The sequence below is a fragment of the Gymnodraco acuticeps genome, unplaced genomic scaffold (assembly GCF_902827175.1).
Source record: "Gymnodraco acuticeps unplaced genomic scaffold, fGymAcu1.1, whole genome shotgun sequence".
In the NCBI taxonomy this organism is placed as follows: Eukaryota; Metazoa; Chordata; class Actinopteri; order Perciformes; family Bathydraconidae; genus Gymnodraco; species Gymnodraco acuticeps.
This window is the reverse complement of record NW_022990697.1, coordinates 67,434-95,397: the sequence shown is the minus strand read 5'-3', so window position 1 is coordinate 95,397 and position 27,964 is coordinate 67,434. Positions and strand designations below refer to the sequence as shown.

The 27,964-nt window shown below is 42.0% G+C and overlaps 1 protein-coding gene across 4 annotated transcripts; it reads left to right on the top strand.

Moving 5' to 3' along the window:
- The first annotated feature begins 3,532 nt into the window (after positions 1-3,532).
- Positions 3,533-23,338, top strand: LOC117555694. 4 transcript variants are annotated; one of them, XM_034230647.1, is made up of 22 exons: positions 3,533-3,698; positions 15,468-15,557; positions 15,635-15,705; positions 15,789-15,884; positions 18,550-18,674; positions 19,090-19,233; positions 19,310-19,396; positions 19,484-19,648; positions 19,725-19,821; positions 19,906-20,123; positions 20,205-20,361; positions 20,673-20,881; positions 20,962-21,079; positions 21,205-21,404; positions 21,473-21,587; positions 21,670-21,839; positions 21,916-22,013; positions 22,093-22,223; positions 22,398-22,587; positions 22,673-22,814; positions 22,899-23,019; positions 23,090-23,338. In XM_034230647.1, exons 2-22 carry the CDS (start codon positions 15,538-15,540, stop codon positions 23,158-23,160), a joined length of 2,745 nt encoding a protein of 914 aa, XP_034086538.1. In that variant the 5' UTR covers positions 3,533-3,698; positions 15,468-15,537; the 3' UTR covers positions 23,161-23,338. The 4 variants fall into 4 exon arrangements, 3 of the variants coding, with proteins under 3 accessions (XP_034086538.1, XP_034086537.1, XP_034086539.1); XM_034230646.1 differs by lacking the exon at positions 3,533-3,698 and adding an exon at positions 14,449-14,487; XR_004570436.1 differs by lacking the exons at positions 3,533-3,698; positions 22,673-22,814 and adding an exon at positions 14,449-14,487 and having other exon boundaries at positions 23,090-23,230.
- The last annotated feature ends 4,626 nt before the right edge of the window (positions 23,339-27,964 follow it).

Genomic DNA, 27,964 nt, shown 5'->3' with positions numbered 1-27,964 from the left:
CCAGACCCGATGGCAGCGGCGAACCAGATCATGGGCTGATGGTACGGTGACCTCCTTCTCGAGCTCCAGAAACAATGAAGGTTGGTACCCATGGACACATTGAAACGGGGAGATACCAGTGGCTGATGTGGGTAAAGTGTTGTGCGCATACTCCACCCAAATCAGATTCTTACTCCAGGTGGTAGGTTTCTCGGACGCTAGACATCTCAAACAGGTCTCCAAATCCTGATTCATCCTCTCCGCTTGTCCATTCGACTGTGGGTGGTATCCGGAGGTCAGACTAACAGTGGCTGGGATTAGGCGACAAAACTCCTTCCAAAAGCGTGACACGAACTGTGGGCCTCGGTCTGAAACGACATCACTGGGAAAACCATGGATCCTGAACACATGGGACAACATGGCCTCTGCTGTTTCTTTGGCATTAGGTAACTTGGGCATGGCGACAAAGTGTGCCATTTAAGAAAAACGATCAACCACAGTGAGTATGGTGGTATTACCTGCCGATGTTGGTAATCCGGTCACAAAATCCAACGCAAATCCAACGCAATGTGAGACCATTTCTCTGTTGGGAATGGGCAGAGGTTGGAGAAGACCTGCCGCAGCTTGCCGAGAAGTTTTGTTCCTGGTGCACACAGGGCACGCTGCCACATATTCTGCAACATCCTTCCACATCCCCGGCCACCAGAATCTGTGTCTCACCATGAAAAGGGTCCTTTTGTTTCCAGGATGACAGGTAAGTACAGACGTATGGGCCCAATGAACAACTTGAGATCGAAGTTGCTCCGGCACAAACAAGCGATTCTGAGGCCACCCTCATGGGACAGGATTTCCAACGTTTGCCTGTTTGACCTTGGCTTCAATGGGCCAGGTCACACTCCCTATCACTCGGTCTGGACTCTTGGGGACTGGCTCAGGATCAAACATCCTGGATAGTGCATCAGGCTTTCCATTCTGCGAACCAGGTCGATATGACAGAGTGAACCTAAATCTATTAAAGAACAAAGCCCATCTGGCCTGCCTAGAGTTCAGACGTTTGACCTTCCTGATGTATTGCAGGTTTTTATGATCCGTCCAGACCAGGAAATCCTGCTCCGCTCCCTCCAACCAGTGCCGCCACTCCTCCAAAGCAATCTTCACAGCCAACAGTTCCTGATTTCCCACGTCGTAATTCCTCTCAGCAGCAGATAGCTTACGGGAGAGATATGCACATGGATGAAGCTTGTTGTCCCCCGCTGACCTCTGGGACAGTATAGCTCCAACGCCGTCGTTGGAGGCGTCCACTTCCACCACCAACTGTCGGTGGCGATCAGGTACAGTCAGGATAGGAGCTGTGGTGAACCTCCTCTTCAGTTCCAGGAAAGATTTCTCTGCCTGTGGATTCCACACAAACTGAACATGGGGAGAGGTAAGGGCATGGAGAGGAGAGGCAATAGCACTGAAATTGCATATGAACCGTCTGTAAAAGTTAGCAAACCCCAGGAATTGCTGAACTTTCTTTCTAGAGTCTGGCGTGGGCCAATTAGCCACGTCACTGACCTTAGCTGGGTCCATTTCCACCTTGTTAGGGGAAATCACAAAGCCCAAAAATGCCACAGAGTTCACATGAAACTCGCATTTTTCGGCTTTTACAAACAGGATGGTTTAGCCAGGAGTCTCTGAAGAACAAGGTGAACATGGTTAACATGAGTTTTCTTATCTGGAGAAAAGATGAGAATATCATCGAGATACAGAAAACATTCAGGAAATCTCTTAACACATCATTAATGAGGGCTTGGAAAACAGCAGGTGCATTGCAAAGTCCAAAAGGCATCACCAAATATTCGTAATATCCCATAGGTGTATTGAAACCTGTTTTCCACTCATCCCCCTCCCGGATGCGCACAAGATGATATGCATTCCTTAAGTCAAGCTTGGTAAATATCTTGGCTCCCTGTAACAGATCGAATGCCGTAGAGATGAGTGGAAGGGGATATCTGTTCTTAACTGTGATCTAATTAAGTGGACTGTAATCAATAAAGGGCCTTAATGAACCGTCCTTTTTCCCTACAAAAAAGAAACCTGCTGCTGCTGGGGATGATGATGGCCGAATCAAGCCAGCTTTGAGTGATGATCCGATATACTCTTCCATGGCCTCCCTTTCAGGACCAGAGAGAATACAACCGTCCTTTGGGGATAGTAGAGCCCGAGAGAAGGTCTATGGGGCAATCATACGGTCTATGGGAGGCAAGGAAGTAGCTCGTGTTTTGTTAAACACCTCCTTAATGTCAAGGTAACACTCTGGCACTTTGGATAAGTCAGGAAAGTCAGAATGTTTAGAAGAAGTGACACTGTCCCTATCTGACGCCTGTTTAAAGTTCCCAGATCTGTGCGGTCCACTCGAAACTGTATGAGAGGCTAAACATGAATGAGAGCACTCACTCCCCCACCCCTTAACCTTTCCTGTAAGCCAGTCCATGTGAGGGTTATGTTTAACAAGCCAAGGGTAACCCAAAATGAGAGGCTGTTGAGCTGAGTTAAATAAATGAAAGCTAATATGCTCACGGTGCTCCTGATCTATGACAATTTCTATGGGTTCCGTGCGATGAGTAACTGTACATAAAAGGCGGCCATCCAACGCGCTAGCCTCTAATGGCTGATCTAAAAGGACAATGTTTAAGTTCAACTCTTTAGCCAGCTCCCAGTCTAACAAGCTCTCATCAGCCCCAGAATCAATTAATGCATCCTGAGTCACAGTTTTATCATTCAGTTTCATTTGTACCTGAGTCAGTCTTCTCGAGGAAGGGTTGAAAGAAGTCACTCGGCTCACCAGCGTCCCTCTTCCCGCTGATGAGCCTGATCTTTTGCCGGACAGGCTGCCAGAACATGACCCTGCTGGCCGCAGTAGAAACACCGCCGCTCCCGTAGGTGGCGCTGACGCTCCTCCGGGGTGAGTTTGGCTCTTCCGAGCTGCATCTGTTCCTCCGCGGCGCTAGGGGGCGCTGGTCGCTCTGGAGACGAAGTCCGGGTATTACTCCGCCAACCGTAGTGTTCCCTCTGTAACTCCCGTCCGAACAGTGGAGTGGAAGCTGTTTTCTCCCCTCTCTCCCGACGTCTCTCTGCTAGACGTTGGTCCACCCGGATAGCCATGGCGATGAGCGAGTCCAATTCTACAGGCAACTCTAATGGAGCTAACTAATCCTTTATGGGATCCGCTAATCCATGCAGAAACGCATCAAAAAGAGCCGCTGAGTTCCATCCACTCTCCGCTGCCAGGGTCCGGAATTCGATCGCGTAATCCGCCACTCTCCTCTGCCGTTGTTTGATGTTCACCAGGGCTCTCGCTGACTCTCTCCCGGGTGCTGTCTGGTCAAAAATGTTTTTCATAGAACCCATGAATAACCTTAACGACTGGCAAACAGGCGAGTCTCGGGCCCATTCTGCTGTTGCCCAGGCTCCCGCTCTTCCCGTCAAGTGAGATACTATGAAAGCTACCTTAGCTTGATCTGTGGGAAATGCTGCGGGCTGATGTTTGAAATGGAGATCGCATTGTATCAGGAATGGACGACAGTTTCCAGAATCCCCGGAGAACTTCTCCGGTGAAGCGAGGCGGAGTGAAGACGATGGCATGGGTATTTGAACGGGGATCTCAGCAAACCCGACCTCCGCTGGACCGGAAAACTCTGCCGCAGGAACAGCAGGACGTGCCTCGAGGTGCATAAGTATGTCACGCATTTTCTCCGCCAGGTGATTTATTTCCGTTGTCACTGTTGACTGGAAGTGGTGCTGACGGGCATTTAAGTCCTGAACCCCCTGATTCATTGTTGTCAGCTGTTCCTCATGTTGATGCAGGCGTGTTCCTTGCGCCTGCAAACCCGTCTTTAACACGGTGGAATCGGCTGAGTCCATCTTGTTTGGTCGGTTTGTTCTGACACGAAGGACTCACAAAGACTCATGCACGATTCTTTCTTGATTTAAAAAAATACCTTTTAATATACAAAAAGGTTTTAGGATCAACTAGGACACTCAAAAGTTCGCTAGGTTCAACTAATAGTACGAAAAGACTTTACAAAGAAAAAGGTTTCTAGGATACTCAATAGTTCACTAGGTTTGACTAGTATGCTCAATGTTTACACGAGGGAGTACAGACATGGACTTGGTATAGATACAAGACGAACCGACAAAAGACAACATGAGAACAGGGCTACATATACACAACAGTTAATGAGGCACAGGTGCAAACAATCCAGAACAGGAGATCACAATCAAGCTGGCAAGTGACACACCACGACAGGAAGTGATGACACCTGAAACGAGAGGACAGAGCCAACGTCAAAATAAACTGCAAGGCCACCAGAATAAACACAAAACAATAAGCTCACAGACTCTAACGCTGAAACCTTACAAGCATCTGTGGAACAGAACAATTACAAATAATTAGAAGTTCACAAAAGACAGCAGGAATTATAACAATATCCATAATATCTATATTAAAGCATGGGCTGGCTTGGTGAATAATGTGGGAATACAAATAGTGGAAGAATAGGCTTTGTACATTTTCGTCTAAGTGTGGCACTACTGGTTGGTATGTTTTTATGGAATTTGGACCAAGCATCTGCAACAGTTCTGTTTAAAACTTTTTCAAATGTAATTGCATTCATCTTTAAAGGGGTAGGTAGTTTGAGAAACCGGCTCAAGATACACTTTTTGTTATATTCCATGGAATGATCTTAACATCCGATAGCAATGAATATCTTAAGTGCTTTGACAAAAAATCCATAAAGAAATGTCATCTGTGGAAGCCGTGGTACTGTAAAAAGCACGACCAATCATTTTAGCCGGCCCGGCTAAAATAACTGGATGGCCTACCTGCCTGTCAGCCTTCCATCTGTGCACAAACTTATCTCGTGCCCTCATTGGTCATGTGCGCGTTCGTGTGTGTTGGAGGAGGGGCTCTGTAAGGAAGTGGCAGATTTTTTCCGGCTGTGTATTTTCAAATTCTAGTGCACTCGAGCTGGTTTCTCCAAATTACCTACCCCACCTTTAAAAGACTACTTTTATTGAATGAGAGTTTTACCTAGCACAATGCTCCTGGGGTGGTGAGAAGGGAGAACTGGGCCTCGGCATCGGCATGAGTTGTAGTCGCCTATGAGTATTAGAATTGAGATGAACAAAGGCATACAAAAACCCTGAAATATGTACTGACACAAAGCTACAACCCTCAATTTTGTAAGTAGTAGTAGTAAATACATACGTATATACAATATACAACAATATGCATAGTCCAATTAGCAGTACCAGTAATAAAATAACTGAATAAATAACTAAATTGAATAGTGAATAAAGTGATATGTGAAAAGTAAAATTACAGTGAAATGAAATGACAGTGCGTTCCTCACCACTGGGATCTGGCTCCTCTGTCCTCTTGACTTGTGGGCCTGATTCCTCACGACTGACGTCTGCCTCTCTGCATGGGCCCTCTCTCCTTATTTCTTCTTTCTCACCCTGGCTCCTCTGTCCTCTTGACTTGTGGTTCTGCATGCTTAGTTCGACCTAGGAATTTCAACAATGCTCCTGTCAAATATAGAGTTATAGTATTATGTGTCAACATTAAAATAACATACATTGGAGAGCAAAATGTGAAATTCCATTGACTGTAGGCTACATATTATCCACACAATTGTCAGCAGGGGCAATAACAACTCAAATGTGAACTAACTTGAATGCATTAGTCCACAACACATAGGCAAGGCAAGGCAAGTTTATTTATATAGCACTTTTCAACACAAGGCAATTCAAAGTGCTTTACAAAAAATGAAAGACATTAAGAAAATGGCATTTAAAATCAGTCATTAAAAAGAAAAGCTAATAAAAATAAACATTAAAAGAAAAAATACATGGATAAAAGTTACAGTGCAGTCTAAGATATGAATAGTTCAATTAAACATTAAAAGAAAAAGTACATGGATAAAAGTTACAGTGCAGTCTAAGATATGAATAGTTCAATTAAAAGCAGCGACAAAAAGAAAAGTCTTCAGCCTGGATTTAAAAGTAGTCAGAGTTGCAGCGGACCTGCAGGTTTCTGGGAGTTTGTTCCAGATATTTGGAGCATAATAACTGAACGCTGCTTTACCATGTTTAGTTCTGATTCTGGGGACAGAAAGCTGATCAGTCCCTGAAGACCTGAGAGATCTGGATGGTTCATAATTTAAAAGGAGGTGAGAAATATATTTTGGGCCTAAACCATTCAGTGCTTTATAAACCAGCAGCAGTATTTTGAAATCTATTCTTTGACACACAGGAAGCCAGTGTAAAGACTTCAGAACAGGAGTGATGTGATCCACTTTCTTAGTGTTAGTGAGGACTCGAGCAGCGGCGTTCTGAATCAGCTGCAGCTTCCTAATAGATTTTTTAGTGAGACCTGTGAAGACACCATTGCAGTAGTCGAGTCTACTGAAGATAAAAGCATGGACAAGTTTTTCCAAATCCTGCTGTGACATTAGTCTTTTAATCCTAGATATATTCTTTAGGTGATAGTAGGCTGATTTAGTAACTGTTTTAATGTGACTGTTGAAACTCAGGTCAGAGTCCATGACTACACCTAGATTTCTGGCTTTATCTGTTGTTTTGAACATTGCAGACTGAAGCTCAGCGCTAACTTTTATACGTTCTGACTTGGCTCCAAAAACCATTACCTCAGTTTTATCTTTGTTTAATTGGAGAAAGTTCTGACACATCCAGTCATTGATTTGTTCAATGCACTTACTCAGTGTTTGAATTGGAGCATAGTCTCCTGGTGAATTTGTTACGTAAATGTGTGTGTCATCTGCATAGCTATGGTAAATTATTTTGTTGTTTTTCATTATCTGAGCCAGTGGTAGCATGTAGATGTTAAAGAGAAGAGGCCCCAAGATGGAGCCTTGAGGAACCCCACATGTCATATTTGTCAACTCAGATGTGTATTTACCTATAGAAACAAAGTTGTTTCTGTCCTTTAAGTAGGATTCAAACCAATTTAGAACTGTTTCCGAAAGTCCCACCCAGTTTTCCAGTCGGTCTAGTAATATGTTGTGGTCAACAGTGTCAAACGCAGCACTGAGATCTAATAATACTAACACTGAAGTTCTGCCACTGTCTGTGTTTAAGTGGATGTCATTAAAGACCTTTACAAGAGCAGTCTCAGTGCTGTGGTTTGGACGAAAGCCTGACTGGAACACATCGAAACAGTTATTTAAATGCAAGAAATTACTCAACTGTTGAAAAACAACTTTTTCAATGATTTTACCTAGAAATGGGAGGTTTGATATGGGCCTGCAATTGTTCGTTACTGAAGCATCTAGATTATTCTTTTTTAAGAGCGGTTTAATGACTGCAGTTTTCAGGGCCTGTGGAAAAATACCTGAGTGAAGAGATTTGTTTACTATATGAAGTAGATCTGAGGCCATGCAAGGCAAAACATCTTTAAAAAATCCTGTTGGAATAATATCAAGGCAGCAGGAGGAGGATTTCAGAAGTTGTATAATGTCCTCTAGGTTTTTATCATTAATCTGATGGAATTGTGTCATGGTGTTTGAATTGATGTTAGGTGGACACAGAGACAACACATTTGCTGTTCCTGATGCAGAGGCACTGACTGCTTGTCTGATTTTCTGAATTTTGTCAGTGAAAAAGGAGGCAAAATCATTGCATGCCCTGGTGGATAGAAATTCAGAGGCTACTGACACTGGGGGGTTAGTTAGTCTGTCGACGGTAGCAAACAAGGCACATGCGTTGTTTTTGTTTTTGGTAATGATGTCAGAGAAGAACGATTGTCGTGCATTTTTCAATTCCAAATTATAAAGGCCAAGTCTCTCTTTATAGATTTCAAAGTGAACCTGGAGATTTGTTTTTCGCCACCTGCGTTCAGCTTTTCGACATTCTCTTTTTTCTGTTTTCACGGTCATGGCCTTTCTCCATGGAGATATTTTCTTGCCAGACACTTCCTTTACCTTAGTTGGAGCAATGGCATCTATAACATTTTTAATTTTTGAATTAAAATGATCTACTAGCTCATTTACTGAGATGTTAGCAGGGGCAAGTGTGGAAGAAAAATTCTGAGTAAACATTTCCCTAGTATTTTCAGTTAAATATCGCTTTGTGGTTACCTCTTTTTGAAAAAATTTATGAACAGAAATAGAGCTCTCAAAGAAAACACAGGAATGGTCAGAGAGTGCAACATCAGTCACCACAACCTTAGAGATATTCAGACCCTTTGAGATAATTAAGTACAGAGTGTGCCCCTTATTGTGCGTGGGCTCCGTCACATGCTGAGTCAGTCCATAGCTATCAAGAACACAAAACAGTTATTTTGCCCCTCTGTCCTGGGGGTTGTCAACATGGATGTTAAAATCACCAACAATGACTAGACGGTCAAAGTCAATACACACTATAGACAGCAGTTCAGTAAAGTCATCAAAAAAGCTTGCACAGTATTTGGGTGGTCTATAGATATTTAGGAACAGAGCTCGAGAGGAGCATTTCAGCTGAAGGGCAACATATTCAAAATAATCAAAGTTTCCATACGACTTCAGTTGACTGTAACATCGAAAATCTTCGAAATTGAATGTTCACAAAGCTGCAGACCGATTATACACGTATACACAAGGAACTAACATAGTGTAGAGCCGATGAATGGGAGTCGGAGGCGATGTGTTCAGTATAGAACTCCACACTTTATTATACATTCAAACACAAGACTGGAATACACTTGTTACTACTGCATGTCATGCTAGCCTGAATTAATTTAACTTCCGGTGTCCCACTCTAATGGGTCCGTGTTGCAACACAAGCCTGAAGGTGAATTATGTCCAATAACGTGTCACCACTCAAGCCCCCCCAGAATTCACACATAAACAAAATCAGCATGGCGGGGAGCAACGACACGCCGACCCACACGACTCCTGAGCACGGGAGTCGGAAAAGTGACTTCCGCCTGTGCGGCCCCCGGAAGGGGAGGGATCGGAACAACAGGTCTTACATCCGTGACAGGGGTCGAGGCCGGGGACGCGGCCCCATCGCGGAGGTCAAGCCAGCACCACCGGCTGGTCTAAGTCCAGGTGAGCAGCCTTCACCCGGTCCACCGTGCTCCAGACGTGCTCGGCCTTGCGCACTGACAAGCCACGCACTCACCAGCCCAAGTCCTCACGTCCTTTTTCAGCCCATGCCAGACGAACTTCGCGGCCACCAAGCGCACCGAAGGCTTAACGCCGGGGTGTGACAGGCCGTGCACTGCCTCGAACACAGAGCGCCTCCAGCTGGTGGGAACGACTGGCCGCGACAGGCCCGTGGAAACGTCACACAGGAGGGTAACACCCGCGTCGCCAAACATCACGTCCTCCAAGCGCAGCCCCGCGCCCTCCACCTTCAGAGCATGGACGCCGGGATCTGTGACCTGGTCCGCCGCCATGCGAGTATAGTCCAGGCCCAACTGGACGGCACCGATGACGACTCTGGAGAGGCAATCTGCAACCACGTTCGACTTGCCAGCCACGTGCTTAATGTCCGTAGTGAACTCTGATATGTAGGACAGCTGCCGCTGCTGATGTGCCGACCAAGGCTCCGCCACTTTTGACATGGCGAAGGTGAGCGGCTTGTGGTCGACAAACGCCGTAAATTCACGGCCTTCCAGCATGAAACGGAAGTGCCGCACGGCCAAATAAAGTCCAAGGAGCTCTCGGTCAAAGACGCTGTACCTGCGTTCTCTGGGCGTCAGCTGGCGGCTGAAAAAGGCGAGCGGCTGCCAAGCGCCCTCCACCCACTGCTCGTGCGTAGTCCGACGCGTCCGTGGTGATAGAGATGGGAGCCGTAGATGATGGGTGTGCCAGCAAAGCCGCCTGAGCCAACGCGGTCTTGACCTCAGCAAAAGCACACACATACCTGACTCTCGTGCTGTATTTTCCTCTCGTTTCTTTTACATGTTCCGTTTCGAAGCACCTGATGAATGCTTTCTCTTTGACAGCGCCATCATCAACAGTCAGAGGCGGCAACGCACATTTGAATCTGCCAATCAGATCAATCTATTGCTGGAGAGGGGGGGGCCTCCCCGATATCTGTGAGATTGATTGGTGATGATCACTGGCACACTGTGTCAAATGAGAACGTTAACACGTTTTAGAGAGTTATACAAAATCAGCGCCATATAGAGATCTATATGATATCTATATCTATATATATATATATATATATATACACTGAACAAAAATATAAATGCAACACTTTTGTTTTTGCTCCCATTTTTCATGAGATGAACTCAAAGATCTAAATCATTTTCTATAAACACAAAATAACCATTTCTCTCAAATGTTGTTCACAAATCTGAAAAAATCTGTGATAGTGAGCACTTCTCCTTTGCTGAGATAATCCATCCCACCTCACAGGTGTGGCATATCAAGATGCTGATTAGACAGCATGATTATTGCACAGGTGTGCCTTAGTCCTTAAGAGAGGAGGTGGAGTTGCTATTTTGTTCAATGATTCCATTCAATGCAGGAAGACATCTTATGGGAACTTTGCTTCTTTTGAATATGTGGCCCTTCAGTTGAAATGCTCCTCTCGAGCTCTGTTCCTAAATATCTATAGACCACCCAAATACTGTTCAAGCTTTTTTGATGACTTTACTGAACTGCTGTCTATAGTGTGTATTGACTTTGATCGTCTAGTCATTGTTGGTGATTTTAACATCCATGTTGACAACCCCCAGGACAGAGGGGCTAAAGAACTGTTTTGTGTTCTTGATAACTATGGACTGACTCAGCATGTGACGGAGCCCACGCACAATAAGGGGCACACTCTGGACTTCATTATCTCAAAGGGTCTGAATATCTCTAAGGTTGTGGTGACTGATGTTGCACTCTCTGATCATTCCTGTGTGTTCTTTGAGAGCTCTATTTCTGTTCACAAAAATGTTCAAAAAGAGGTAACCACAAAGCGATATTTAACTGAAAATACTAGGGAAATGTTTACTCAGAATTTTTCTTCCACACTTGCCCCTGCTAACATCTCAGTAAATGAGCTAGTAGATCATTTTAATTCAAAAATTAAAAATGTTATAGATGCCATTGCTCCGACTAAGGTAAAGGAAGTGACTGGGAAGAAAATATCTCCATGGAGAAAGGCCATGACCGTGAGAGCAGAAAAAAGAGAGTGTCGAAAAGCTGAACGTAGGTGGCGAAAAACAAATCTCCAGGTTCACTTTGAAATCTATAAAGAGAGACTTGGCCTTTATAATTTGGAATTGAAAAACGCACAACAGTCTTTCTTTTCTGACATCATTACCAAAAACAAAAACAATGCATGTGCCTTGTTTGCTACCGTCGACAGACTAACTAACCCCCCAGTGTCAGTAGCCTCTGAATTTCTATCCACCAGGGCGTGCAATGATTTTGCCTCCTTTTTCACTGACAAAATTCAGAAAATCAGACAAGCAGTCAGTGCCTCTGTATCAGGTACAGCAAATGTGTTGTCCCTATGTCCACCTAATATCAATTCAAACACCATGACACAATTCCATCAGATTAATGATAAAAACCTAGAGGACATTATTCAACTTCTGAAATCCTCCTCCTGCTGCCTTGATATTATTCCAACAGGATTTTTTAAAGATGTTTTTCGTTGCATGGCCTCAGATCTACTTCATATAGTAAACAAATCTCTTCACTCAGATATTTTTCCACAGGCCCTGAAAACTGCAGTCATTAAACCGCTCTTAAAAAAGAATAATCTAGATGCTTCAGTAATGAACAATTACAGGCCCATATCAAACCTCCCATTTCCAGGTAAAATCATTGAAAAAGTTGTTTTTCAACAGTTGAGTAATTTCTTGCATTTAAATAGTTGTTTCGATGTGTTCCAGTCAGGCTTTCGTCCAAACCACAGCACTGAGACTGCTCTTGTAAAGGTTTTCAATGACATCCACTTAAACACAGACAGTGGCAGAACTTCATTATTAGTATTATTAGATCTCAGTCCTGCGTTTGACACTGTTGACCACAACATATTACAAGACCGACTAGAAAACTGGGTGGGACTTTCGGAAACAGTTCTAAATTGGTTTGAATCCTACTTAAAGGACAGAAACAACTTTGTTTCTATAGGTAAATACACATCTGAGTTGACAAATATGACATGTGGGGTACCTCAAGACTCCATCCTGGTGCCTCTTCTCTTTAACATCTACGTGCTACCACTGGCTCAGATAATGAAAAACAACAAAATAAGTTACCATAGCTATGCGGATGACACACACATTTACGTAACAATTTCACCAGGAGACTATGCTCCAATTCAAACACTGAGTAAGTGCATTGAACAAATCAAGGACTGGATGTGTCAGAACTTTCTCCAATTAAACAAAGATAAAACTGAGGTAATGGTTTAGTTAGCGCTGAGCGTCAGTCTGCAATGTTCAAAACAACAGATAAAGCCAGAAATCTAGGTGTAGTCATGGACTCTGACCTGAGTTTCAACAGTCACATTAAAAGAGTTACTAAATCAGCCTACTATCACCTAAAGAATATATCTAGGATTAAAAGACTAATGTCACAGCAGGATTTGGAAAAACTTGTCCATGCTTTTATCTTCAGTAGACTCGACTACTGCAATGGTGTCTTCACAGGTCTCACTAAAAAATCTATTAGAAAGCTGCAGCTGATTCAGAACGCCGCTGCTCGAGTCCTCACTAACACTAAGAAAGTGGATCACATCACTCCAGTTCTGAAGTCTTTACACTGGCTTCCTGTGTATCAAAGAATAGATTTCAAAATACTGCTGCTGGTTTATAAAGCTTTGAATGGTTTAGGCCCAAAATACATTTCTGACCTCCTGCTAAATTATGAACCATCCAGATCTCTCAGGTCTTCAGGGACTGGTCAGCTTTCTGTCCCCAGAGTCAGAACTAAACATGGTAAAGCAGCGTTCAGTTATTATGCTCCAAATATCTGGAACAAACTCCCTGAAAACTGCAGGTCCGCTGCTTTTAATTGAACTATTCACATCTTAAACTGCACTGTAACTTTTATCCATGTATTTTTTCTTTTATTGTTTCTTTTATTATATTTTCTTTTTAATGACTGATTTTAAATGCCATTTTCTTAATGTCTTTCGTTTTTTGTAAAGCACTTTGAATTGCCTTGTGTTGAAAGGTGCTATATAAATAAACTTGCCTTGCCTTAGTCTGTGTCTGTATATATTTAGAAACTGTATATTATTTTCATCATTCAATGGACAATGGAGTATTTGTACTTTTTTAATATATACCATCAAACATATGTTCATAAAGTGGATAACTATACAAAAGGAAGTGAGATAACTGTTTATGAATATCTGTTCAACTTTATGTAAACTTGTGTAACTCATGAAAGATAAATGAGTGTTTCAATAAAACGATTACATATACAAATGTATAGTGCAGTTTTTGTTTTCGTTGCAATATTGTTTTTTTATATATGTATCAATATAGCCATACATGATCCATGCATATATTGCAATATATTTAAAAATATAAGGACTACTTTTCCATATATGGAAATGTATGGTCCAGTTTATTGTATTATATTTACCAATATATTACAATATATTTTCGTTTCATAAGGGTACATGGGTCTGGTGTAGAGTTCTTCAGAATTGATTGTGGCATCTCAACCGTGTGGGCAGATCGTGGCCCGTGACATGTCTTGTGAATTCTATCCAAATAAACCGTCAGTGTTTACCATCAAAGCTTCAGCTCTCCTCGTGTCTCTCTGAGTCCCAACTCCAATTGCTTCAGAAGTCTCCCCCACAGTCATGACAACTATGCAGTTTCTTTATTGGCTGCAATGTTCATTGGCTTCAATATGATATTTGTCCAGTTTAGGATTAATATCTGGTTTGCTTTGGGGGGACAATGCTTCACATGATGCCAGAAAGGAAACAAAATAAAATAGAATAGGTCGACTAAAATCATATAAAAAAAGAGATGTATTAATACAATGCTGCATTGATTTGGATTCACATTGTGGTATACAGTAGTTACATAGATTGGTAAAATGATCAATCAAAAAAGCACAGCACTGGCTCAGTGAACTATAGAAACTAAGCTTTCTTTAAATAGCCTTTCCACAAGCTTCCTGTTGGTTGTTTTAGCAGAATACCTTGTGGCAGTGACTCTTTCTTGAGAAGTCAACCAGCTCTCTTTTAATATAGATCTATAACATCTGTCATTAACTGTGTTGTGGTGCGGTCCCAGCATTAGATGGGTTAATGTGTGTGTTTGAGTCAGTCGGTATGTTCTTCTTTTAACACCAGATGGAGCTGTGTACTCACTTGTTCTCATGATGCCCAGAACATAAAACTGCTGACTCTTAATGAGCTAGTTTGGCAGTACATTATCATGACATTTATCTATGAACATTTTTAATGTCTTATAGGTTTTTCGATGACGCCAAGAGTGACTTCAAATAAGCATTGAAGATTAATCCAGATTTTGAAGATGCCAAAGTGAGCCTGAAACAGACACTTCTGGACCAGCAGCAACTGACAACTCCATAAACTATAGAATATACCTTTTTATAAATCCTGAAATCTGTTGGCTTGAAGAAACAATCTGTCAAGTTTTGTCAAATGATTTACAATAATGTACAGCTATCGTATAGAAAATTGGAATTGTATTTGATCTGAACATGAACCCTTTGATTAAAGATATCAGAATGAAGATGAACCTTAAAGTAAACACAAACCACATAAAAAATAACCTACACAAGGAACAGAAACAATGAAAATAAAACTATTGCTGCAAAAACATTCAGTTTGAACCTATGAAACCAAGTAGAAATCCCACAGGGATGGGTGCGACATTTTGATATGGTTTTTGTTAAGCAGAGCATTGATTATTCCTTCTTCTGCACTGACTCAACACTCTTCCAGTTGGAACATATTGTTATGGCCTCATAAATGAACATATATCATTGCATAATTGGACAGAGCAGAAAAATCGACCCGGGTGAAACGATAAACTCGGGTTTTACTGTCTGTAATAAATGTTAGTGCATCCTTAGTGGTTTGAGAATATATACAAACAATAATCAAGTGTTAGATTACAGTCATTATAAGGAGGCTCAAAGGAAAAATCAACAAAAGCATATGTGGTTTTAAGGAAAAGTGGAATTTATTATTAATTGTGGATTCTTTTGTTGCTTCTTGAAATATAAAAATGTAATATATGTATAATATAAAATACAAATCTATATGTGTGTGTGTGTGTGTGTGTGTGTGTGTGTGTGTGTGTGTGTGTGTGTGTGTGGTGTGTGTGTGTGTGTGTGTGTGTGTGTGTGTGTGTGTGTGTGTGTGTGTGTGTGTGTGTGGAGAATCCTTAACAAGCCTCACCTGTGCTTTGTCGTTAAGTGGAATATAAAGCAGCTGCTGATGTCTCAGTTAATCATCCAGTCCCCTTCATTTTAGACTTGTGTTTTTGTTGGAAGGTGTGCTGGACATTCCCATACTCTGATACTGACTGTATTCTTTTTGGTTTTGCTGCTTACAAACTGCAACATGCTGAGGCTTGGGAACATGTAAGTTACATTTCTTGTAGATTTCTTTCTATGTGTGTACTTAATTGTCTCTAAATGATGTGTTTTATGTGTTCAAGTTTGTTATGGATGGCTGCAGCTAACATCTTGGGTCAAGCCAGGCCTAATTTGAAGCTATATTTGCAGTCAAGTAAGCTTCAATTCTCATCAAGTCATTTTATACAGCATATTACCTCGGTTTACATTCTCCTCACAAGCCTTTTCTTTTAACAGGCAGTGGGTTAAGGTCTGACTGTGCCGCAAATGTAATGAGACTGTCGTTGGACAAGGCTTTAGCAGTGGGAAAACAGCTTGAGGTGGAGGCTATCAGTAAGTATTAACTGCTAATAATTAGGGCTGTGCATCTTCACTGGTCTCACGATTCGATTCGATTACGATTATCCTGTCTTCGATTCAATTCGATATCCCGATGCATACCAATGCGTTGCATCCTCAATTTTCTATATTTCTGCACATGGCTTATTTTTCATCAATGCATACATGCAGTAAATACATATGAACTCTCTTTTTATTATTTAGAAAGTGCTTCAGAAATCAATAACATAAATGTCTTGACATTCATTTATAAACCTAAATGAATTGTATAGGTCTAGCCTCCCTATATCTGTGTGTGAAGTTGTTCCATCCTCAAAAACAAAAAAATAATAATTCTGCAGTCTAGCTGCAGCTTCTAGCAACGGTCTTCTGTTAAAAAAAGGATACTGAATGTGGCATCACACACAGGACTTGAGTCTGAACACAGCAGACAAAAGGAGTATTTACAACAGCATACAGGGTCGGCTCTAGAACAAATCGAATGGGGGGGCAATCATTTACCAAGGGGGGGTACACACTGCCGTCAACAACCAACACACAAACACCAACGCAACTTCAATTTCAAAAAACATGCTGTAAAGTCTATTGTCTTTCACACACATTGCAGGGGTGTAGTGCTATTGTATAGCGCACCTATGACTTGTGCATACATGCACGGTTGTGGCTGGCACGACCACCAAAACAGAAACATATAAGGACAGAGGGTGTCGTTTTCTCATACTGATATTCTGCACAAACTGTGCTGTTGTATTTGCTGTAAAGTGTCTTTACTGTAGGTTATTTTTTATTATATGTACAGCACTTTGGCTCGACCAAAAATCGTTGAAAAATGTGCTATATAAATAAAACTTGATTTGATATGGACATAGGCCACCATATAAAAAGTGTGCAAATGTATTTAGTATCCTATCCATGTGAACATGTTTTAGGTGGGGGTGGACCTAACCCCCTCTAGGAGGGTCTGGGGGAATGCTCCCCCGGGAAGATTATTTTTAAAATATTGAAGTTAAATGCATCAATCTGGTGCACTTTGAGAGCAAAATGAAGAGATCTATGGATAGCCTACATCTCTCAGCATCCATATGAAACAGAACTGTACACAGATTTACTTTTTCTTTACTAATCACTCCCCTTTTAAACTGTATTCTTGTGTTACTGTCCTATAGTATTTCATACCCGTTTTTTATTTATTCTCTCTTTAATAACTATAATGATCATATAAAGGTATTCCTCGAAAATACTTACATAAATGGTGACCAAACCGTTTGAGACCCACTGAGATAACCTACACTAAAGTGAACTATCTAAACACTGAGAGAGTCCTTACCTCACTGAGCTGACGTTATAAGATCCTCACAGTCTGACAGGAGAGGACTCTCCTCCACCTTGGTGTAGAAACAGCCCTTTATATCCGTTAGCATAGCTAGCTAACCAGATGCTAACAACATTCCACGTTACTGCTCGCGCACTCACAAAATGCGCTCGTGCCACACACAGAGAGCCGAGCTTGAATGAAACACAGAGACCCATGTACTTGTACTGTACTGTATATCATATTATTTTCGATGGCTTTACTGTATAATCAGTATAACAGATGAACAGATCGCCACTGGGCTTTCATCTAAACACACAGCCACGTAATGATAACAAAAAAAAGGTCGGGGGTCATTCGTCAAGCAACAATCAGAGAGCAGCAGTGAGCACACCTCAGGCTGTGTTTTATATTTGTATTCTTTATTTCTGATGTATTTCACACAAACAACCTTTAGTGGAAACGTTTTCACTTATATGATTAGAAAAAGAAAAAAACGGCAAAGTGGCAAGGCTTGCCAACCCTGCGTTGGGGGGGCACAGTGACTCATTTGGGGGGCATGGCCCGCGAATGACCCCCCATGACGCCGACCCTGCCAGCATATAACAACTAAAATACTGCATGTGGGTGCACACTTACATTCTCTGTTTTACTGTTACATAAATCCCATGAATGTATGAGATTAAGTTAGCTTCATTATATCTCAGTGAATAATAACGTTTCTTTCGGGTCACTATCAGCCTGTCACTCATTATTTTCAGGGCGGGGTTTGGAGGAACGGAGAGGAGACGATGATCGCGGAAGCTTTTTTTCCTCCTGCCTTCACAAACTTTACACACGTGTATATATCGTCTGAAAGTTGCTAGAGGACATTCATACTTTGCAATCCAAGACTTAATTAAATCCACCAAAAACCTGACATGATTGTAACGCGATTATTTTAGAAAAACATAAATCCCTGTGCCGCAGCGACACGGAGTGATTCAGAGCGGGTCCTTCTGCTGTTGGTTCTGGACTGGTGTTCTTGTGTTGGTGGATAAAGCAGACTGCTCCGTGTTTGGTGTTGCTGTGCCGCTGTCACGTCTGTTCTCTGATCTCTGCGTCACCGACCGATTTGATATTAAAGTGACAGAAAAAAAAACGTTATAGTAAAGCCGCGGCCGGAAAATCAGGAAGCAACGTTACTACCCTATAACCGATTATCTTCCGTCACTGCATCGAGACCGAATCGTCCGCATCGCAATGCATCGTAGAAACGATTATTTTCAACACCCCTACTAATAATGCAGCTGATTGGTTCATCACTGAGGAAAGGGGTCCCTGACAAAGCTTATTGTCTCCCCTCAGATGGCACCAAGCACATTTTGTTGACACCTAGCATGGCTGCTCAGTGTGGATACAGCATGGAGTCTGACCCGTGGGGTAACACCAGAATCTACACCTCCCTGATGGGCTGCTTTGTGGACAACAAGGTTTGTTTTGAGCTAAAGTGGTTTAACAGCATCCAATGTAATTTTCTACCAAGTTTAGTTGGCGCCACATGTGCTAATTCTGTCAAGTGACTGAATTAATGGCTCAACAAACACATGGTTGCTCCCATTTTTGTGTTTCCTGTAATTTATTTGTAACCTCTTACCCTTAAAAGACACAATACATTTTCCCTTTTTTGTTTGGTACATCCCTAAAATATTAGCTCTGCTCCACTCAAAACTGTTTTCCTCAATTCATCTGCGAGGTACTTTCTTGACTTGTTTGTTACATACACAAATATCCATTTAGACTTCAAATGTGTCCCTGAAGGCAAGGATATTACATTTTCAATGACAAAGAAGCTGGAACCAAAGAATATTAGGGATTTTCTCTTAATTTGATTTTTTATATTTATAGGATGATGCTACATTTAACGTTGGCTTGAGACTCCAGATGTACGGCGAGAATCCATCAGACGTGGTCAGTCATGACGTGTCTCAGACTTGCAGCTACACGCGCTGGGCCTCCAGGGAGATCCTCTGCGACAGGAACTACATGGAAGTAGGTCATCTTTATATTGATTCCACCATCTTCTGTGTATGGAAACGAATACTAAAACCATCATTTTCTGTTTTAGGTTTCGCACCACATGGCTAACCTTGATGCTGAAGCTAAGGGTCAGACTCGGGATGGTAAAGACGAGAAGCTCAACGCCAATCTTGAAGTATGTTGAATTAAAATGTTCAGATACTACAGTTTAATTTCTCCCTACACCAATGGGGATTTAATTATTATTTGTTCTTTCCTGTAGGCCTCTGGTGCATCACAAGGTATCTGGAAGATGACGTTTTACACCCCAGAACCAGTGGCCATGGTGTTGCAAGAGGCTGAACAAGCCGGCTATGCTGCCAAAACTACCTCTAGTCGCCTGGTTATGCGAAGCCCGTACAATACAGCAGAGACTTATTCAGAGGATGTAAGCAACACACTCCTATACAGTGTTTCTTTCCTTTCCCTCCTTGTCAATTATATTAAACCTCTCCTCTCTTTAGGTGGCTGGAGTCCCCATGGAGGTTTTCAGGGTGAGCGCCTACTACATGGCACCACAGGGTCTGAATGTAGTGAACTTGGCAGCTGCGTGTCCCAAAGGTGAGTCCTGAGCAACATATTTCCTTCACAGTAAGCTTAATTGTTGCACAGTTAACCTCAACAGCTCCATTTTGTCATTAACAGGTGGCGTCCTCTTCACCGAGGATATGATCTCTTGGCACGTACCTCGCCGTGTGACTCCTCTGTTGGATGGCAGAATTACAGTCTCAGAAATGCACATGGGAATCAATGGGCAGAGGCTTGATAGATCTCAGATGGCCGCACAGGGGTACACACTGAGCACCACTGACTTCCACATCGTCGTCGAGATCCCAGTGGGCTCGCCTGATGGTTACTACAAGGTTGGGGAAATCTGTAAATTAGAAATGCAAGAGTCACTAGTGCATTGGCATGTTTTATTGAAATGTCATGAATTATTGCAGAGCCATGCCCCAGATTACCAGTACCACATCACCTACTTTGTGGAGCCCATGCTTGAGGTACTGTGGAGGACAGATGACACCCAAGATAATACCAGATACAAGGTTTTGTTCCCCATCATGACCCCTCTGATGCCTCAATCTCCCCAAATCCAGGATGGTAAGTCACATTTTCTAGTAGGTATGAAAAAATGTTGGTGACCAAAAAGAGGTTAGACTTTTACCTAGCTTTGGATCAATAAGTCTGACACAAAACACTCAAGGCCTGTTTCAGTGGTCAGTTTAAAAAAAATGGTGTGTTTGGATATGAATTCAAGAGAGCCAAGTACAGTATAATCCACCTTTGCTTACAAAGACTGCCTTTTTAAAAAAAAAAAAATTAAAGTCGCACTCAATCCAACTACTCAATTATTCTCCATCAACGTTCAGACAGGTTTAGAATTTGTAAACCTGCCACTTTCTGTTCCTCAGACACTGTCCCAGAGACTCGGGTGTTCAGCGTTCTCTTGGGAACCTTCCTCCATGACGTTGAGCTGAGGAACATCACCTTCTCCACCGGGGTCCTCACTGTTGAGGAGAGCAATGCCAAAGGCTTCACAGTCCAGGAACACAGCTTGGCTAATGGCTCCAAGAGCTTCTCTCTTCAAGTGCCCTTTGATGCCGATGTTGTCTTAAAACATGTATGACATTATAGATTCAAAATATCACTTTGTACCAGCATATTTTCAGTGTTGCTGAGCTTTTATTTCATTTTTTGCAGAATCCTGAACGCTTGGTTACATCCTACTTCCTCCCTCTGATCTTTGGGTTGATCATCCTGCCTGAAGAAACTCCTTTTGCTCTCCCGGTCGACCTGCAGGCCTCTCTGCAGGATGTTGGTGAGATCATATTGAATTTGCTTTTGACAATATATTTATGCAAATTGTGTTTTCTAAAATTAAATAAAACATATTGGAGTAAAAGCTACACCATCAAATGGATAATGCATGTTTTGCTGCTCTAGTGTTACCCATCATGGCTGGCACCTGTGACCAGAACCAGTTTTACATCAGCGTGAAGTTCGGGAGTCACGGCTCTAATTTCAAGGCTATCGTTGGACCTCGAGAGCTGACGGCTGAGATGGCTCAAGACTACAATTTCTATGAGAACAGCACACACCTCAGCCTCATTCTGCCATACACTGCCAAGGACGCTGTTTTTGAGGTATGTCAAAACTACAAAATCCCACCATAGATCTTCTGCATTGGCTAACTTTACTTTCTTTTCCACAGCTGCTCACTGCAGAATCAGTCAAATCCAGAATTGACCTGCTTCTGTTGGATCGTGCAAATGACTGGGTGCTTGCTGATCTATATCTGGCTTGCTACTTCCCCTTAAAAGCAACAGGTAAGATGGAACATGTAAGTATATTTGCTGCTTTAATTGATGGATTTTTGTTGCTTTACACATTGCATGCTTCTTCCTCCAGAGTGCCACCCCAATGGCACAATGACCGCTGTGGCTGTGAAGGTTGAATCGACTCGTAATCTGAAGCCAAGTCAGCTGACGCTAAAGGACCAGTCCTGCACACCACAGTTCAGCGACGATCGCTTTGCATATTTCTCCTTCAGTGTGGATACCTGTGGAACCACCAGAACGGTGAGTGTGAATCACATTTAAATATCAAAAGGGTTTTTTGTCAAATGTTAATGGTTTTTTTTGTGTTGTTAAATAGTTCTTTGACGACTACATGATGTATGAAAATGAGATCCGCCTGTCTTACAACAACGCCCAAGGAGCAGCCAACACATCACCAGTTGATCCTGATTACAGGTAAAATATTTGATTCTGTATAATTGGAGCTGAACACCTTCAATGTATGCATTTATATATATTTTGTTTCCCCTAATAGGCAAACCATTTCCTGCTTCTATGTGGTCAATGAGACTCAGACTGTTGCCTTCAGCGCTAAACCAAGAACCTATGAGCCGGCTGCAGAGATCGGCACCGGGCAGCTGATGGTGCAGATGAGGCTTTCCCAAGGCATGGCGGAATTTTACAACATCTTGTTCATGCATGCAAAACACTGTTTGCAGGTCTCCCTTGAAAAAGAGATCTGTGATCTCAAGGGACTGATCTGATTAAATAAAGGTTTTAAATGAAATGAAACTGTCAATGTCCAGGCCTCCTGTCTCTAACGGGACTCTTCTCCTGCAGATCCATCCTACGAGCTCTTCTACCAAGCAGAGGATTATCCAGTGGTGAAATATCTGCAGCAGCCTCTGTATTTTGAGGTGGAGCTGATGCATTCTACCGACCCGCACTTGGAACTCATTGCTGAGAACTGTTGGGCAACCCTTTATGAAGATAGGACATCTCTGCCAAGCTGGGACATCATTGTGGACAGGTAATGTTGTGCAAAACTAACTACTAACTACTCTCATTTCATTTGTTTAACTGCTGCTTTATTAACTTTCAAATTCCTTCACTAGCTGTGAGAATCGCAATGACAGCTATGCAACAATTTTCCATCCCGTTGTGAGTGACTCCAGAGTTTTAGTCCCGTCCCACATCAAGCGCTTCTCTGTAAAGATGTTCACTTTCACTAAAGATGACAAGGTTCTGAAAGACCAGGTAAGACTTGTAAATCCAAATCTGGAGTCTTTTAGCCACTGCTGCATGTAGCCATGTGTAATAAATCATCCTCTCTGTCCACAGATCTATGTCCACTGTGATGCAGTGATTTGTGACCCAAGCAGCCAGGCAGATGGTTCCTGCAGAGGCCAGTGTGTGCATCCTCCAGGTCAGAGCTACTCAAGACCTGCAGGTGTAAAAAAGGGTAAGTGACCGAGTCTGAACAAATGTAGTCGATCTGGATGTGCAGTTGGTAATCTTTACTTGTTTTGCAGAGCGAAGAAGCACCGACTCAACACGCCAAAGGCAGATCTCCTCTGGGGCAATTATTCTGTCTAACCTTTGAATATGTTCTGAAGTATTTACATTTTGTCGTTTGCAACTTATGTACATTTGTTCATTGTTTTGTTTGGCACCAGGGGAACAGTTTTATCAATGAATGTACTGTACTGCCTTTTATATTGATGGATGACAATAACGACTCGTGTATTTTGAAGAAAAAAATAAAAATAAAATAAAAGCCACATTGCATGTCGTCACTTCCGCCTTTAGGAAACACAACAAACCTTAGAGAATTCACAGCCAATGGAGCAAGACAATCCTCAAATCCTCAAATCCTTGAAAATGCTCACTCTAAGTTTAAAAACCAGAACTTCAAATGTGCATAACAATTGTATACAAAGTTTATCTCTTCCTGCTTACAGTCCAGGTGCTGTTAATTTGTTGGCGATGTATAGCAAGTCTGTACCAGTATTGCAGCTTATTCTGCTATCCGTCAAAGTCTGTGTCCCCGGTTAAAGCTAACGTCCATCGTGTTTCTCTTACTTTGTCATTTCATTACATGTATTGTTTAAGACTCTTTAACGCTGTCATATTTACACAGGGAATGTGAAGCCAGTCATTTCGCCACTGCTTACAACAACCGCGGACAGATAAAGTACCACCGGGTGGTTTTTGGTGAAGGAGTGGAGGACTTCTCTTTAGCGATACAGTGACAGCAGCATTTCGATACCTTTCTACAACAGAGGCCTCATCCACTATAGACTATAGGGCTGAAGTCGAATAGTCCATTTAGCTTAGGAACCTTCCTAATGGCGTGAAATTACCCGGAAGTCCCTCAGTGCAGAGATGGGGACTCGAGTCGCACTTAAGTCGCACACACAGAGACTTCAGACTTGACTTGGACTCCTGCTCAAAAGACTTCGGACTCGACTTGGACTCGTGTTTTGGGACTCGTGAACAATCATTGTGTTTTCTATTTTTGGCTTATTAAAGGTGGGGTCGGTAAGTTTGAGAAACCGGCTCGAGATCGCTAGAATTTGAAAATACACAACCGGAGAAAATCTGCCACTTCCTCACAGAGCCCCTCCTCCAACACCCACGAACGCGCACATGACCAATGAGGGCACGAGATAAGTTTGTGCCCCGATGGATCGGCTGACAGGCAGGTAGGCCATCCAGTTACTTTAGCCGGGCCGGCTATCGGGATGTTAAGAGCATTCCATGGAATATAACAAAAAGTGTATCTCGAGCCGGTTTCTCAAACTTACCTACCCCACCTTTAACATTAACATTAACATCATGGTAAGACCATGGCGACCGGCGGCACACCTGCAGCTGTACCGCTTGTAATTAGTTTAAACTATAAAAACTTCGAACAAAACGCCGGCGGCACCAACAAAAGGAGCGCACACTGCAAAGTCTGCAATATTAAAATCAAGGATGCTGGTGCAACAACGTCAAATTTCATCAGGCACTTGAAAACTCACCCGGAGAGGTCAGTCACATTAACGCATATGGACGGTTAGCAAACATGTTTAGCTCAGCATCAGCTATGTAATGTTAACTTAGCTTGCTACTAGCTTTGTAACTGAATATTTGAAAATATGAGTGAATGTTTGCTTGTCACACTTGTTTGCGTTGAGTGGCGTTGACATCCAACTCTTGACATGACATAAAAAAGGTCGGTACCGTTAATCATTACGTTCCGCTGCCACCATCTACTGGCTAACGTTAAACGTAGAAAAATACATAGTTACATACATAAATACATCTGTCGGTTTATAGGCAGGTTACAGGTTTATTGTTGACCACGTAACGTTAATGTTACAGGTTTATCAGGTTACCATTACACTGGGTTTGAGTGAGAGGATAGAGGAATATATTTATTTATAGTAGACTTAAAAGATGTAATTAGAGACACAGTGTAATTAAACAATACGGTTGCAGAGGTCACATTTTAACCTTTTTGTCCACTGGCCAAATGGCTAGCCTAGTGAATGTTGAAATGTTACCAGCCACTCAATAGATTGCCATTGTTATTTTTGGCTGGTGCGTGCAACATACAGTACCAGCCACTTGCATGATTTACCAGCATTTGGCTGGTAAATGGTGTTAATGGTAGATATCTCTTTTGGAACAGGTCATGTTTTAATATCACCAGTTCAGTATATTTCAGATAATATTGCAGCAATAGTTTTTTAGTTGCAAATGGCACAGAACAAATGTTTACTTTTAAGTTCTTTTAACTAGGGATGGGTATCGTTTGAAATGTATCGATTCCAATTCCGGTTCTGCTTATCGATTCCGGTTCTTATCGATTCCCCGTTTTGATTCCAACATTGTAAAAGAAAGAAGTCAAACGTTTAGATAACAAAAATATCTTTATTTTTTTAAGCTTTAACTGACATTTTTACAAATAAAAAATATACATGCAATACAAATGTATTGCACAATAGCTGTGCTTTATTTTTAACTGAGCTATGCCTGTGGCAAGCTATTAACAAGCATTACACTGTGCCTTGTCTTTTTCTTTTTTAGTGTAGTGGAGCTTTAGACCGTTTACCGCTTTGGTGTTATGAAGTGACTGAGCTCGTGAACTGTCTATGGGAGGGCAGGCCGCCTCGCTGCGGGGAAACTGTGGACCTCTGTCGCCGCAACTTACATGATGCCGTTTAAAAAAATGAAGGGCGGTGCCGGCCGTCAGCGTACCGAGCCGGCCGTTCTGTGATTCTCCAGAACACACAGATGGCCAGTCCTCCCTTACCCTGGCTGTATTCCACCGGGTCACCGCGGTGCAGACGGACCCGGTGGAACCGTTAAGCAGAACCGAAATTGTGTATTTTGTATCGGTAGGCCTACCCGGCATTTTCTTATCGGTTCTCATCTGGAACCGAGTTTCGGTTCTCAACCCTACTTTTAACACAGTTTCCCTGCGGGGGATTAATAAAGTATTTGTGATACTGATTTTTGATTCTGAAGTGTTTTGCTTATAAGTTGTTTGCATTTAGCTAAACTGTGATGTTTTTCCTCATATTACATTGCAATAGCCTGTTTAAAGTGATCATATAACAAACAACTAATCAGTACGGATACTGTATGCTAATAGATATAGGAGTGATAATAATACAGTAAATGCTTTGAATTTCTTAGATAAAGCTGTGCAGTATTCTTAACAGACTGGATAGTAGCAGACAATAGAAGGCTTATTACAACCAGAAGAGACATGAGACTTTTATTTTTTAGAGACTTGAGACTTGACTTGGACTCGTGACCAAAGACTTGAGACTTGACTTGGACTTGCAAAAAAAGACTTGTGAACATCTCTGCCTCAGTGGCAGCCATGATAAGTGCCGTTCGAATTCTCTAGATACGAAAGGTTTCAAACTCCTTTATAACCTCCTTTAGCTTAGGAACCACTGGACCTCCCTTGACGAGAGGAGAAAGTGCTGCCCCACAATGCCTTGCAGCCGCAGCATTTGCCGTTACACAACAGTCGGAAATAACCGATTATGACCGAGAAATGATATCATGAAAGTTACGGTGCTTATTAAGCATTTTAAAACGTATGGTAAGTTGCCAAAGTGCTTTGTTTTGAACGTTCATCAGTATTATAATCAAAAAGAGAAATATGAACGTTAGTTTTTACTGAAATGATCAAATAAAGTCAACATCTCAGTCTTTACTGAGCTGTGTGGGGTTTGTTAAACTTTTAAAAGATGTTTGAATGGTGATATACACAGTGATGTTCAGGACTAACGTTTATAACTAGAAAATGCATTTCCTGCAGAAAATGCATGTGAATGCTGTAAACTGAACATTTGTGGCTGAAAATGCAGAAAAAGCTGAATATGTTATTAGTTGAATGGTAGCTGCTTTAAGCTAAAAAAATGCAGAAAAAAGCTTAATATTTAAAGGAAAAGGTTTAATAAAGGTATAAACAACATGTATAGCCTTGATGTCCTGAAATAGCTGAATAATGTAATAGTTGAATGGTTTCTGCAGCTGAAAATATGCTGAAGGAGTTAAATATCAGATGTAAGTAGTAGTGAATAATTTGTATTAAGATGAGAAAATAAAGTAAAAAGGCTTGGGAAAGCAGCAGAATATTTCAACTGCAAACTTTTGAACTAACTTGATGGTGAATTATCTGTCGCCATGGCAACGGCATTTGATGACACCCCATAATACGATTAGATGCGTTGATGGCTGAATCGTTACCAAACCTGTGAAGTTTTGGGCCGTTTGGAGCATTTTCACTGAAGTTATGAGAAAACCGTGTTTCATGGTGAGCTTTGTGTTGCCATGGCAACGGCATTTGAAGAAATCTCAAAACTTTCCCGTAGATGTCTTCATGGCTGGACTGTAGCGCACATGTGAAGTTTGAGCACTTTTTGAACATTTTCATAGGAGTTATACATTACATTAGGACAGTGGTTCTCAAAGTGGGGGGCGCGAGAGACCAGGAGAAAAGATTAAAAAAAAAAAAATGTAAATCATATTTTGAAAAATTATTGATTCGAAAATAGTATGATACAGTACAGTACTATTACGTCTGGGTCTCTGTGTTTCATTAAAGCTCGGCTCTGTGTGTGTGTGGAACGAGCCATTTTGTGTGCGTGCGCGAGAGAGAGAGTGCACCGGTACTGGAGATCGCTAACGGATATAAGGAGTTTTTTCAACAACAAAGTGGAGGAGAGTCCTCTCCTGTCAGACTGAGAGACTCAGTGAGCTAAAGGACTCTCTCAGTGTTATCTCAGTGGGTCTCAAACGTTTTGGTCACCATTAATGTAAACAATTATTTCCGAGGCACACGTTTATATGATCATTATAGTTATAAAAAAATAAGAGAATAAATTAAAAATAAGTAT